Source organism: Protobothrops mucrosquamatus, unplaced genomic scaffold, assembly GCF_001527695.2.
Source record: "Protobothrops mucrosquamatus isolate PMUCROS unplaced genomic scaffold, P.Mucros_1.0 scaffold139, whole genome shotgun sequence".
Classification (NCBI taxonomy): domain Eukaryota; kingdom Metazoa; phylum Chordata; class Lepidosauria; order Squamata; family Viperidae; genus Protobothrops; species Protobothrops mucrosquamatus.
This window is the reverse complement of record NW_015386505.1, coordinates 1,076,523-1,089,745: the sequence shown is the minus strand read 5'-3', so window position 1 is coordinate 1,089,745 and position 13,223 is coordinate 1,076,523. Positions and strand designations below refer to the sequence as shown.

Sequence of the window (13,223 nt, the reverse complement as noted above, 5' to 3'; positions counted from 1 at the left end):
AATGCAGTATGGCAGGATGCTCTCAATCGTCCCTCTATAGAAAGTGGTAAGGACAGGGGAAGGAAGATATACTTTTCTCATGCAACACATAAAATGCAGGTGCTGCTGTGCCCGCTTTACAAGTGTTTCACTGTTGAGCGACCAAGCTAGCCTACTTGTTAGCTGCACACTCAGAAACCTGATGCTGCTAACCACCTCCACAGGTGAATCATTAATACACAGAGGTGTGTGGCTATGCCTGCCTTTTCTGAAATCGACAATGATCTCTTTAATTTTTCCTACATTTAAAATGAGGCTGTTTTTTATTACACCAGTTCATCTCTACCTCCTTGCAGTAAGCACCAATACCGTCATTCTCTACATCTGTATAAAGAGCTATTGAAAACATACATAAATATTAAATCAAAATAGATTTAATAATTAGCAATGTTTACGTTTTCATTAATTCCAAGTGGATGGTTTTTGATTGAAAGCAGATGAACAAATTCATGGTAGGCATTCAGGGGATAGAAGAATAAATAAGGAAAGCCTTTTAACATCACTACTCAGTTCCCTTTGGATATCTGGCAATTTTAATCCATGCAGAAAATAAGTCATATTTTACCAGTATTATTTATCTAATTTGATTGATTTTTCCTTTGCAGTGTGAAATGCTCAGTAAAATAATATTAATAATGAATATCCTTTAATGAATGATCATTTTTGCAATTATTAGACTATTGTAAATATAATAATTCTTGTGAAAAAAAATAGAAGACAGAATATTTACTGTCTTGATTTGTGTATAAAATGGTGGGGGAAATATAATAATAATAAATATAAGTTGGTTAATATTAAGGTTTCTAATGAAAGTATTGTCTTTACAGCAGCTATCATAACCTGAATGTGTGACATATCAGTATATAATAAAAACTAATGTAGTTTCTGTGGTTATCTTGGCTTTACCTTTTTTCTTTGTTTCTTTAACTTTAAAATGCAAATAATAGTTACTAGAGGTTGATGTGATCTGAAGGAAGTTGCAGTTGTTGCTTATCTTGGGCATTTTATGCTACCCTATGATGAGAAGCCTCCTCAGGTGTCATTTTGTTTTGACCGTTATTCATTTACTGTTGAAATGAAATTGTGATACATGATTTGCAAAGAGGTACAATTACCCTGCCAAGAAATATCATCATCTACATATTTTTATACATTCCCACTCTTTTCTTCCAGATATTTCTCAGCTTTGGCAAAGTTTAAGCTTATTCAACATTTTAAATAATGTTTTGTAATTAATTGTGAAAGACATGTGAAATTTATGTAAATGTCCACATCCAGCTTGAGAATCAAATAAAACTCCAGGTTCATTCCATCTCCGAAAATCTTACTATTTACTGAATACACTGCATGGTTATGTTGAAGCAAAACTAACTTTAAGGTTCCAACCCCAATTCATAGTCTTAAACAATAATTGTGAATGCTCCAACACTGGACGTTTTTAAGAAGAGATTGGACAACCATTTGACTGAAATGGTATACGGTTTCCTGCCTAAACTGGGGGTTGGACTAGAAGACCTCCAAGGTCCCTTCCAACTCATTCTAGTCTAGTCTAGTCTAGTCTAGTCTATTACATAGTCCATGTTCACTTTCTTATGGGAACCATCTCCTTCAAATCCACACCTGTTCTGGTGTCCTTGACAAGGCCTCAGGCTCTTCAGCTGAATCATAGAAGTTTTGTTTCTCCATCTAACCCACTTCAGCCTCAGAAAAAGCTACCACATAAATAACTAGCTACTCTTGCTTATGTATAAAGAGCATGGCCAAACAAGTAAGATGCATCCTGTTGAAGCAACATAACACTTATATCTCAACTCAGATATTGGTTAAACAGGGATCTTTACTACTCTCGGCTTTTGTTTTTACATTAATTCCTGGGTCTTTTGTCTGATCTAGACTTCTAAACGCTAGAAAAAGTTGGTTAATTTTACTTTAGACAAATGATACTGTGATTTTATTCAAAGACATTAATTAGCCTTGGAAGAATATTGAAGAACTTTGTTCACTAATGTATTGATAATCACATTCTGATTGATTAGCAAAAGACAAAATTTGAGTAACTGTAATCCAAGACAGCTTCACTGAACAGATAAAAGGCTTTAAAGATCTGGGTGGTGTTTGATGTCTCAGATAAAAAGACGACTCAGTCTAAAAATGAATAAACACACAAACTGTTGCAGGTAATTTAAGGCCCTTTTGCTTGAAATAAAAGTTTTGTGCCTTTTGCTATTAAATTATTTATAACTAAAGTAAGCACAGCTTTTTGTACAGAGCTTATTTAGGACCATACCTGCATTCTAAATTCCTGAGGGCAATATTTTAGATTCTTAAGTCCTTCTCTAATAACATTTTGCAATTACAGGCTGTTTATTTTCCAACATGGAACATTGTGTTCAATAATTCTTACTCTCTTGCTAAATGTTAACTTCTGTCCAGTGGATCTTTTTAATACTTTATGTTAAATTTGATAGGAATAAGACTGGCACAAAGTGCATGTAAGATTTGGATGGGTTAAAAATTGTATTTTTGTTATTTTAAACTGGTGATAAAGCAAACTGAAGAGAATAGCAAAATACTTTATATTTGTCAGTGTCAAATATAGCTAATACTACTGCTTATCGTTCTCTCTGCTTTCCTTTTTAGTTGATACAAAAGGAACGTTATTTATCTTTATAATACACCTAACCCAATATCTTCCTGAAGCAAAGCTTTCAGTATTAAACAATTCTCATCCTATATATAGGTGCAGTTATGATAGAAAATTAACTTATGTATTTCTAATCCTTTCTGTGTCCTAATTCTGGAATTAAGGGCAAAATTTCATGGCAAAATTTCTCTCAGATGGTCTGGTAACTGGTCTTCTTCTGGTATCTCATTGCACCCTTTGCATTCAATAGTTATTGTCTTTCCTTAGCACTCTTCATCCTATTCTCATCTTCAATACACTTCTTCATATTGTGACCATCAACTCTCTTCAACAGTACAAATATTCCTCAATTTGACTTAGGTTTACCAGGTCATATTGTCTTTATTAAAATCCATTTTCAAAAGCCATAGCTCCCTACCTCCATCTATTTCCCATACCTCAATTCTAGTTCTTTTTCTAGAGTTCTGTCTGTTTCTCCCCCCCCCCCCAATTTATGCCAGCTCAGTTCAGTAGCCCTTCCTATTTTCTATGAGATAAGCTTTTTTCTGGTAATCTAAACTGTTGTACTACTTTTAAGTTCTTGTTATCACCAGAGCCCCCAAACATTTGTTTGTATTACAGCATAGAAGTCTAGACAGCGATAAGCTAGAAGGGAGATATGGTGCATCCCAAGGATGTTGTTGAATAAACTACTAGTCCTTGGCTTCTCCCCGGGATTTTTGACCATGCACTATGATCACTTCAGTGCTTTTTAAACAGCAAGTCCTGGATGCTGACTATGGCAAAACAAGCTAACCCTAGTCACTGACATCTTTTAAGTACCACATACTGGATCTAGCTAAGTATCTTGGAACCATTTGTTTTTCACAGAGCCTTTTTAAAAGTTTAACATCCTCCCTTGCTCTGCTGGAAAGTAAATTTATTAGAAACCCCTGTGAGAAATATACTAGTCTCATAGCTTGTACAATTTCGTCATTGTGTGTTTAAGAATTAGTTCTGATGATCAGATAATAGTAACTATATTTTCAGTTGCAACTATGTGAGACAGAGTATCAAACAAGGTGTGTGTGTGTGTGTGTGTGTGTGTGTGTGTGTGTGTGTACCACTTACAATGCCTTGATAAGGCCACACTTGGAATACTGCATCCAGTTTTGGTCACCACGATGTAAAAAAGATGTTGAGACTCTAGAAAGAGTACAGAGAAGAGCAACAAAGATGATCAGGGGACTGGAGGCTAAAACACATAAGGAACGGTTGCTGGAATTGGGTATGTCTTGTCTAATGAAGAGAAGGACAAGGGGGGACATGATAGCAGTGTTCCAATATCTCAGGGGCTGCCACAAAGAAGAGGGAGTCAAGCTATTCTCCAAGGCGTCTGAAGGCAGGACAAGAAGCAACGGATGGAAACTAATCAAGGAGAGAAGCAACCTAGAACTAAGGAGAAACTTCCTGAGAGTTAGAACAATTAACCAGTGGAACAACCTGCCTCCAGAAGTGGTGAATGCTCCAACACTGGAAGTTTTTAAGAAGAGACTGGACAGCCATTTGTCTGAAATGGTATATACTGAATGTTCTGTTTTTGCTTGTTGACTGAGTATCATTGAGATCACAGGGAAGTGTTATCATTTTAATCTGGGTTGCTACATATTTCTGAGGTGTTGAAATGTATTCTCAGACCAATAACAGATAGTTAATGTTATTTCAATAACTAATAACTAATAATGCATTAATAACTAATAATATATTTCAAATAAAGATTATTACAATATCTAATAATTTCTTAAAGTTAAAATTATACAGGCTTTTAATGTATGCATATTGATCTGGAATTTGTAAATTTTGGAGTTTTCTCGATTTGTAAACTTTTGAGTTCTCTAGAGCTCTTCTGAGTTCTCGGGTGGTTTTCTGCATGTTGTTTTAAGCAAAACAATAAAGAGTAAGTCAATATGATTGCATTGATACAAGTGCTTCAAAATTCTAACTTCAAAATTCTAACTGCATTTAGAAAGAATGTGGTCCAAAAGAAAAAAATGTGATATAAATAGATATGTGGAAATTAAAGTACAGAGCACAAAAAAGTATTAAGCTATTTGGAGATTTAGAAATGAATGAGAATGGTGATTGATGAGCATCAGATATTTGTTTCAAATACATGATTTAAACACAAGTCTATTCACAAGTATACATGGAAAAAGAACTAATCAAAAAGCATGCTTGATTTGATTTCTTATGATGAAAATAAGAGAATTAGTAAAGGACACAGATGTGATGTGAGGTCTTGGCTGTGCGAAAAGCCATATTTTGGTGATGTCCGGATTGAATATTGGGGAAAAAAGTAAGAGAGAAGAAAAAAAAAGTGTGGGTAGAATGATAGTTTGGCCAGCACTGAAAGTATGGAAAAGTATTAATCTCCCAACAAAAGAAATGAAAAATGAACTAATAAAAGGATAATGGGAAGTTGCTTGGAATAGAGTAAAATGAGTTATATTAAGTGTACCACAGAAGTAATTTATGCTTCTGAGAAGAATGCAAAAAAGATATTTGGTAGAATGGTGAAATGAAAGAGGCTATGGGGGGAGAAAAGGTACATAGAGAATGATAGAAAGAGGAAAGATAAGAAAAATGTACAGTATAGTGTACAGAGAGAGAAAACAATAGTTGCAATTATGGCCAAAAAGAGTAAGGAACAGTTAAGATAGAAAAAAAAAGTCAGAGAAAATAACTAACAATATTGATGTTAAAAAGAGCTAAACTGGCAACTCTCAGCAGCGTGAATGGAGTTAAAAATAATGATTTGCAAAGTAACTAAAAAGTGATGAAATGTTTGGGATAAAATAGTGAATGCTGATAATTTTTAGAGATTTGTATGAGAATACAAATAGTGGTTTATTAAAGGGTAGATTTTTTTCTTACTGCCCAAGGGGAAAAATAATTAAAAGAGAATAATTAATGCTGTGATAATACTAGAAAATGGTAATTTTGGTTATATTATAGTACTATATATCATTTATTAGTAAATAAATGACTAATAAACATAAAGTAGATTTTTTTCTCTTCATTTATTTTAAATTCTTTTCTTTTTTTCTTTTTGGTTTCCATTATTTTTTTTCTTTACATTTAGACATTGTTTCAGTTAATTGTGCAGGCTTTTTAGTGTACTTAAGGTTTTTAGTATATGTATTTTGGTCAATATTTTGTATTTGTGAAATTAAAATTATTTGTGCTGGAATTCTCATATCTAGAGTTTGTCCATAGTTTCCCCCTTATAAGAACTGTAGTCATAACTTGAGAAGGAATTTTACAGAAATTTTGAATATTTATATAAGAAATCATACATCAGAAGCATATAATGCTTTCAGCTTTGCCTGTACACTTCCAAAATTTTGATTTTCAGATTTTCACATATACTTTCCATTGTTATTGTTTTAGAAATATTTATCTTTTACGATTTTAATGGTTTTAATGCTATAAACTACCCAGAGCTGCTTCAAAATGAGATGGATGGCAAATAAATTTAATAAATACAAAATAAAATAAAATATAATGGATTATTCATTAACTTGTATAATGAATGGGCAGGCAGCTCCCTATTCTACATTCACTCTTGCAGTCTGCCTGCCTGCCAGTCCCTCATGCCAAAAAGCTAATTGCTGGCTCAGACATCAGGTACAATTTTCTCCATCTTAAGTAGAAGCACATGGATTCTGTAAATAATGCAGCAGCTTCTCCCAAAGCACTCCCTTTTTTTATTTGTCTTTTTAAAAATAAAGTCAAAGTTGCTAGGTGAGAAGCTGGAAACCAGTAGAATTCGTTGTCTCTCCCTGGCTTCTGATATAAATTGTAATTTTTAGAACAATATTTTATCACACAATTAAATTGGTACAGGGTTAACATTTATGCCTAGCATTGTCTGTTCTTTACAGTAATAAGAGAATATTAGCTAAGAATATTGATTTCTTTTCTATATTAGTTAATGCTTTATTGTCTCTAGTGACTATTGCCCCTGTTTACCTACAAGATCAATCCTTGTATATTTTATACAAATTGGCTTTACTTTAAAAATCTGTGGTTTCCAGAATGTTATTATTTTCTGTAAAGTATCCATGAGAGGTTCTTTAAATATGTCTGTAATTTTAGCAGATCTATATTTTTATCTTTGCATTATTGAATGTCTTCCACGAGACTACTCAAAATTGGAATTTTGCCATAAAGAAAGAACGTTTTCCCTTTCTTTTTTAAAAAATAAAGGCTGTGTCGGTGTGAGTATCTTTTGAAGCAGTGGGGGCTGATTTTCCTACCAACATATCTCAGTGCTCAGGATGAGGAGATAATGTTATACAGTAAACTGTTTTCGGTTTATCATATCATTTTCTTTAACTTGCCAGAAAGCTAGCTTAAGCACATGCTGGAGGTACTACAAAGGAATTCCCTTAAAAGATGATGATAAAAATGACTACTAAGCTGGCACACCAAGGCAGGAGATGAAGCTAAGATGTTTACACCCAGAGGATTTGTAAGATTGGTGGTTGAAATTATAAGCCTTTCAGGCTTCACACTCAGCCCTGCTGTTACAAAACATATCAAATAGTTTATTGACAACCTGGGAAAAATGGAAATTGTTGGACTCTTGACTATAACAACATAATATCCGCACTGGAGGATTTCATAGTTAGCACCACATAATAACTTTACTTAAAATAGTTGCTTGACTTGATAATTGTTCGGTTACAGGCAGTGGTGGGATTCAAATATGTGAACAACCAGTTCTCTGTGGATGCCGCTTCCGGAAGTCCGTTCTGGGCCTGGGCAACAAAAAATTAGCTACCGATTCTGCTGAACTGGTGTGAACCAGCTGAATCCCACCACTGGTTACAGGTTATAAACAAAAAGAAAAATTCACAATCTTGAATGTTGTGCTTGATTGTTCTACTTAAAAATTATTAAAATAACAGTTAATAAGGGCCTGTTAGTGCAGGTATAAAAAGAGTGAATGATTAATCATATTCTACACTTGCTGAAATTAAAGTGTAGAAAAATGCTACAACATGTTAGAGACAAACTTGAAGAGCTGAATTTAAAAAAATATATTAAGGAATCCTTTCTCTTTTCTTTTTATATTTATGCTAAGCAGAACAATATGTACAACTCTGATCAGCAATTTTCAATTAATTCCAAACAGCATTTTTACAATTTTACTGCCTTTTAGAAAGGGAGATGTTGTACTCAGAACATTATCTTCAAATTTCAACTTTCCACATTATTTTTATCAATTTGGCCCCTGATTGCTGGGTTTCATTTCTTATGCTCTCCTAGTGGTGCTGTAGCCATCTTTGATACAGTAATGCTAATCTGGAATGACGTATCTTTCAGTTCATCCTGGCATGACTTCTTTTATTTATCATCTTATCAAATAAATGGATGATTTTTGAATTGCATTTTTCTAAGCTGATTATTAGCCTTGCACTGAGGAGTTACCTTGACTCAAAATTGTATGTATGCTCATCACTTTGATTGAATACTGTATATCCTGCCATTTTTCTTTTCACAGATGTCCAGATACTGTTCTAACACATTACCTATTATGCTTTTGGAACATATTTATTTATTTATTTATTTATTTATTTATTTATTTATTTATTTATTTATTTATTTAATTTTTTTATTTGATTTGTATCCCGCCCTTCTCCTCACCGGACTCAGGGCGGCTGACAGCCTTATAAAACAACATTACAACATATTATGAGAATAAGTGAATTTCCCTTAACTTATATTTCTTGCATTAAAATTATTGGTTTTGCTGGACAGTGAAAGTGGCTAGATTGGAACATAATTGTTATTGTAGGTTGACTATATTTTAGGTCTTATTAGCAATGATCAAAACACTCAATTTTTGTGGGTGTTATACAATAATATTGCACATTTTCTAGATATATTGAAAGAAATCTAATGTGCTGCCAATTGGTAATAATGTTTTTGTGAAAATATGGCAAAAAATAGGTGTGGTTTATTGTCTGGATTCTCATATCTTTTTAGGAATAATTATTATCAGAAAAATATTTTAATTAGTAAATGTCAAAATGTAAACTGTGAAGTTGTGAGAGACTGGAGGAAGGAAGCAGGAAAGAAATGCTATTTAGGTGAGAAGACGTGATGCGGTCCAGATGTGAAAACCCTGGGAAGGAAGAACTTCAAAGAGATTCCATTAACTCACTATGAGTCTGAGTGGAATCTATTCTTACAGTTTTCAAGTTTATTTTCTTACTTCAGGCTAGCATTATATATGTCTATCTGAAATTTGTGTGCTTTTTGGATCCTTGGTTTGCCAGCTATACTCATGGGTGGTTGAAAAAGCCCATGTGTTTTTTGGGGGCAGATTAAATATTATGTAATTTAATTTCATGACCAGTATGTATTTTAAAAGAGATACTTATATAAATTCCATTTATATAAACCAATATAGTTTAAATAGTTTTTCATGGATCAATCAGACTATGACGTTCTTTCTTTCTAAATTGCAGTTTCTGTATGAAAAAAGTCATGACAACAAAAAGTATAACAAAAAACGTTGAGACTCTGGAAAGAATGCAGAGAAGAGCAACAAGAATGATTAGGGGGAAGTTAAAAAATAGGAAGAACTGCATTTTAAAAAAAAAGTTATATCTTGTATGATTTTAAGATGAAAATAATCCATTAAACATTTTTTTCTGGGGGTTAATTGACATCTTGGTAAATGCTTAAACAGGGTTTGTAATCTGTCTTTTTATGTTTTTATATTAGAGGTAAAGTTGAAGGAATCTTCATACATATGATTTTCATTGTATTCCGTATCTATTGAATAGTCAGTATTATTATGAATATGTTAATATTGTCAGTTAATATTTAAAACTATATCCCTAAAATTTGGAATCTATTTCCATATGAGGAATTTTGGATCTAGCACATCTAGATTGTTGCAAAAAGGATTATTATGTCTTCTTGGAAAGATGCTTATAAAATAGATATTGATGATTACTTGACAAAATGTGGGCATTGTCGGCCTTTGAAGTGGTTCATTATCAGTATAATAGAAGGACAGAACAATATGATTCTCTATCACCAAGGCTTAATAAAGTATCCCTGGAAAAATGTTTGACAGCATTTAATGAGAAACATTTAATAATTTCTGTATTAAATCCAACTGCGTGTTCATGTATGTGTGCGTGCATACACCTTCAAGTCACACTGATAACTGTCTGGGCAACTCCCTGCAGTTTTCAACTTTGGGCAAGATGTAATTTGGAACAAAAGAGAAGTTTTTGTGTTTGTCAGTTGAAATCCAGCTAGATTACTGAGATCTGTGTCTGGGTTTTGAGTAGTGCATCAAGTTCAATCCCAAGATGGGGGAAATGATGTGCAATTGTATAATGGAAGAGAGTACTACTTCATAGGTATAAGTCTATATTTACGAGGTTAGGATAAGATATTTTCTTGGAAACAAAGGACAAACTGAAAAAGAGGCAAATCTGAAAGAGGTTCATAATGATTAAAAACATAATTTATAATTTTGCTTACAAAGGAAAATTCAAGATGAAAAGAACAAAAACTTTATAAAAATGCATATTCTAATGAAAATACCTAAAATCAAATTCATTTAAACAAGACAATTCAATTTCCATATTTTTCACAAGAATAGAATAAAAGATATATGGTCATTGCAGGATAGTGCAGAGTTACAAGCTGTCTTTTCAACTCAGTAGTTACTCCTTCAAGCTATTCAGTCTAATTGCAGGGATGGTTGTGGATTCACTCGGATTGCCAGTCCTGGTATGAAAATCATGTGTTTGTCCCAGGTCATCACAGACGTGACCAGCCTCACATGAATGTCTTCTTTTCTTCCTTCCTTCCTTCTTTTCATTTTGTTGATCTCTTGTATTTAAACCACTTGTAAGGTAATGCATTTCATATTAAAAATTAATGGTCATGATGGCTGGATATTATTTCCACAGTCAAAAGCAAGTTTGCTTGAATTCAAAAATGTAAGGAGGAAAACTATTTTTGCATTAAGATCCTGTTAGTTTCCTATCAGCATCCGCGTAACCACTGTGGGAATAGAAGCTAGAGTAAGATGGCTTTTGGATCAGTTCTGCAGAACTCTCATGAAGTCTGCCTATTTGTAGAAATGATAAGACACACAGTAACTGAACTTTTCAAAATGAACTTGGTTGACAGATTTGTTGCCCTTTGCAAGAAAATATTTCTGGACATAAACACTTCCTTTTTTTATGCTTCTGTAGGGGAAAATGCAGTGTTGCACTTCTGAATGAGACGGAGTCTGTATTGTCGTATCTGGCCAAAGAGGTATATAATTGGTTCACCTATCAGTATCCTTTTATTTACATGTTATTGACTATTTCATTTTTAACAGATTGCTGTAAAACCAAACTCTAATTTTGTTTAATAACGACAATATTTCCACTTTACCGAATCATAAACAAAATAACAAAACACCATACCATTAAGTTAGAGGACTTAATAACTACGAAATAACTTTATTATAACTTCGGTAAGTAAACTAAAAGTCGGTCATTAAACGTCGAGTCTTATGTTTTCGACTAAGAGAATTTGATTATGATAACAAAGAGAATGATGAATAATTCAATAGGGTTATATTTAAATATGAAAAAAACTCTTACTGGATGGACAAAGAGGGATCATTGATACTAAGAACAGGAATTTTGCCTTTTCAACACCCTAAAAAAGAACAAGATGAGAATATGTGCCTAATCCTTAAGAGCATGACTAACTAGTAATCTCAGTATTATACCATAAATATTGTTTACCAAACCTGTTGCACACACTTTTTTAAAAAAATATTATTTTTAGCAAAGCATTTAAATTCAGTCTAGTAGAGTTTAGGGATAATAATTTTTTATGCTATACACCTATCAGCATCTATTCATAAGTTAATATCTAGCTCTCTAGCTCTTTGCATAAATTCTCATAGTAAAATTTGAAACAGCTCCTTGGAATATGAAACCAAATTTCCTATTGACACATATGAAACTTTTATTATTACAATTTTTTTGAGGAGGTAGGAATATGATTCAGTGGAACTATTTTTGTTGTCCATAAGTATGCATAACACTGATAAATATTGATCATCATTTTAGTGGAAGGACTTGTATATAATTCTCAAATACAATTTAAATGCCCTTTGGTATATGAAGAATTATACTTACCTTATACCACTTCACAATTTCTACACTGTCTTATTAAAAACAGCCAGAAGTAGTGAATTGAGTTCTCTGTCCTTTGATTCACAGACTAAAGAACTGTAATTCTGTAGTCACTTTTGTCAGAGTGAGTCCCACTGAATTCAATGGAATTTCTTTCTGGATAAGATATATATCATGTATTGTTGCAGTAATAAAAATACTGCTGAAATATTTTTGCCTAAAACTTGTTTTCTAAGTCAGCGGTTCCCAATGCCTAGTCCATGGACCGGTACCAAGCTGCGGCATGACAACAACCAGTCCGCACAAATAAGCAAAGCTCCAACAGCAGGATGCAGGCAGCACACAATACCACACCCCCTCTGGTCCGTGGAAAAAGCTCTCTCCATGTAACCAGTCCCTGGTGCCCAAAAGGTTGGGGACCGCTGCTCTAAGTCATTTATTTATTTTCAATATTTAATAATTTAAGGAAAAGAGAAAGTGATTCTAAGCTATGCTGGAAAGTAATATAACTTTGGATTGAATCAAGGTAGCTCATTCAAATTGTGTTAAACCTCAGTTATTTTTAGAATAGCTGTAAACATTAAAAGATGTACTTCATAAAACATGATAGTGCAAATGAAGCACTACTTTTTGAAGCATTCAAGCAGCTATGCTCTTTGCAAGTTCATCCAGGTGCTTAAAGTTCTTCATGCAAACACATTTTGCAAAGCACCTCTTTTAAATGCTTCACACAGCCTCAGTACTTAAAATAGGCTAATGGCAATTAATGGGACAGGTAAATCATAACTTAATAATTTAAATATTTAAGTTCTTTAATATTTAATTTAAGTTCTTGACTTATAACATGAAACACAATTGTTGTAAAATGTTGCACCCCCACACGTGATTGCATTTTGGATGCTTGGCAATTGGCTCAGATTTAGAACTCTTTGCCAAGTGCCCCACAATCATGTGATAGCTATTTGTAATCTTCTCTACCTGCTTATCCAGAGAGTCAATGGGAAAGCCAATAGGAAGGATTACAAGGGGAACTAAAATAGATCAGTGGCTTGCAGGAATGGAGCTGAAATCCTTAAGATTGTAGCTCTGTTCCTGTGTCCTGCTGACAGATTTTTTTCTCCATGCATGGAAGGGAGGGGAAATCCTTCAGTGGGCTGCAGGAACATTTGGTAGCAAAAGGGTTGCCTGCCAGGAGGATTTCACCTCCACATGGAGCTGAAATCCTCCTGGCAGGCAACTCTTTCACCTCATCCATTTAACAGGAGATTGCTTAATGACTGCAATTCTGGCAGTCAGAATTGCAGACATTTGAGTAAAACAGTCAC

General features: G+C 33.5%; 1 protein-coding gene across 1 annotated transcript in view; it reads left to right on the top strand.

Moving 5' to 3' along the window:
• The window catches only part of MTA3 (metastasis associated 1 family member 3), a 129,786-nt gene that overhangs the window by 28,944 nt on the left and 87,619 nt on the right, over positions 1–13,223 (top strand). Inside the window, exon 5 of the mRNA XM_015813105.2 lies at positions 10,957–11,020. Within this exon, the coding sequence (XP_015668591.2) occupies positions 10,957–11,020 (64 nt within the window). The remainder of the gene's footprint in view (positions 1–10,956; positions 11,021–13,223) is intronic.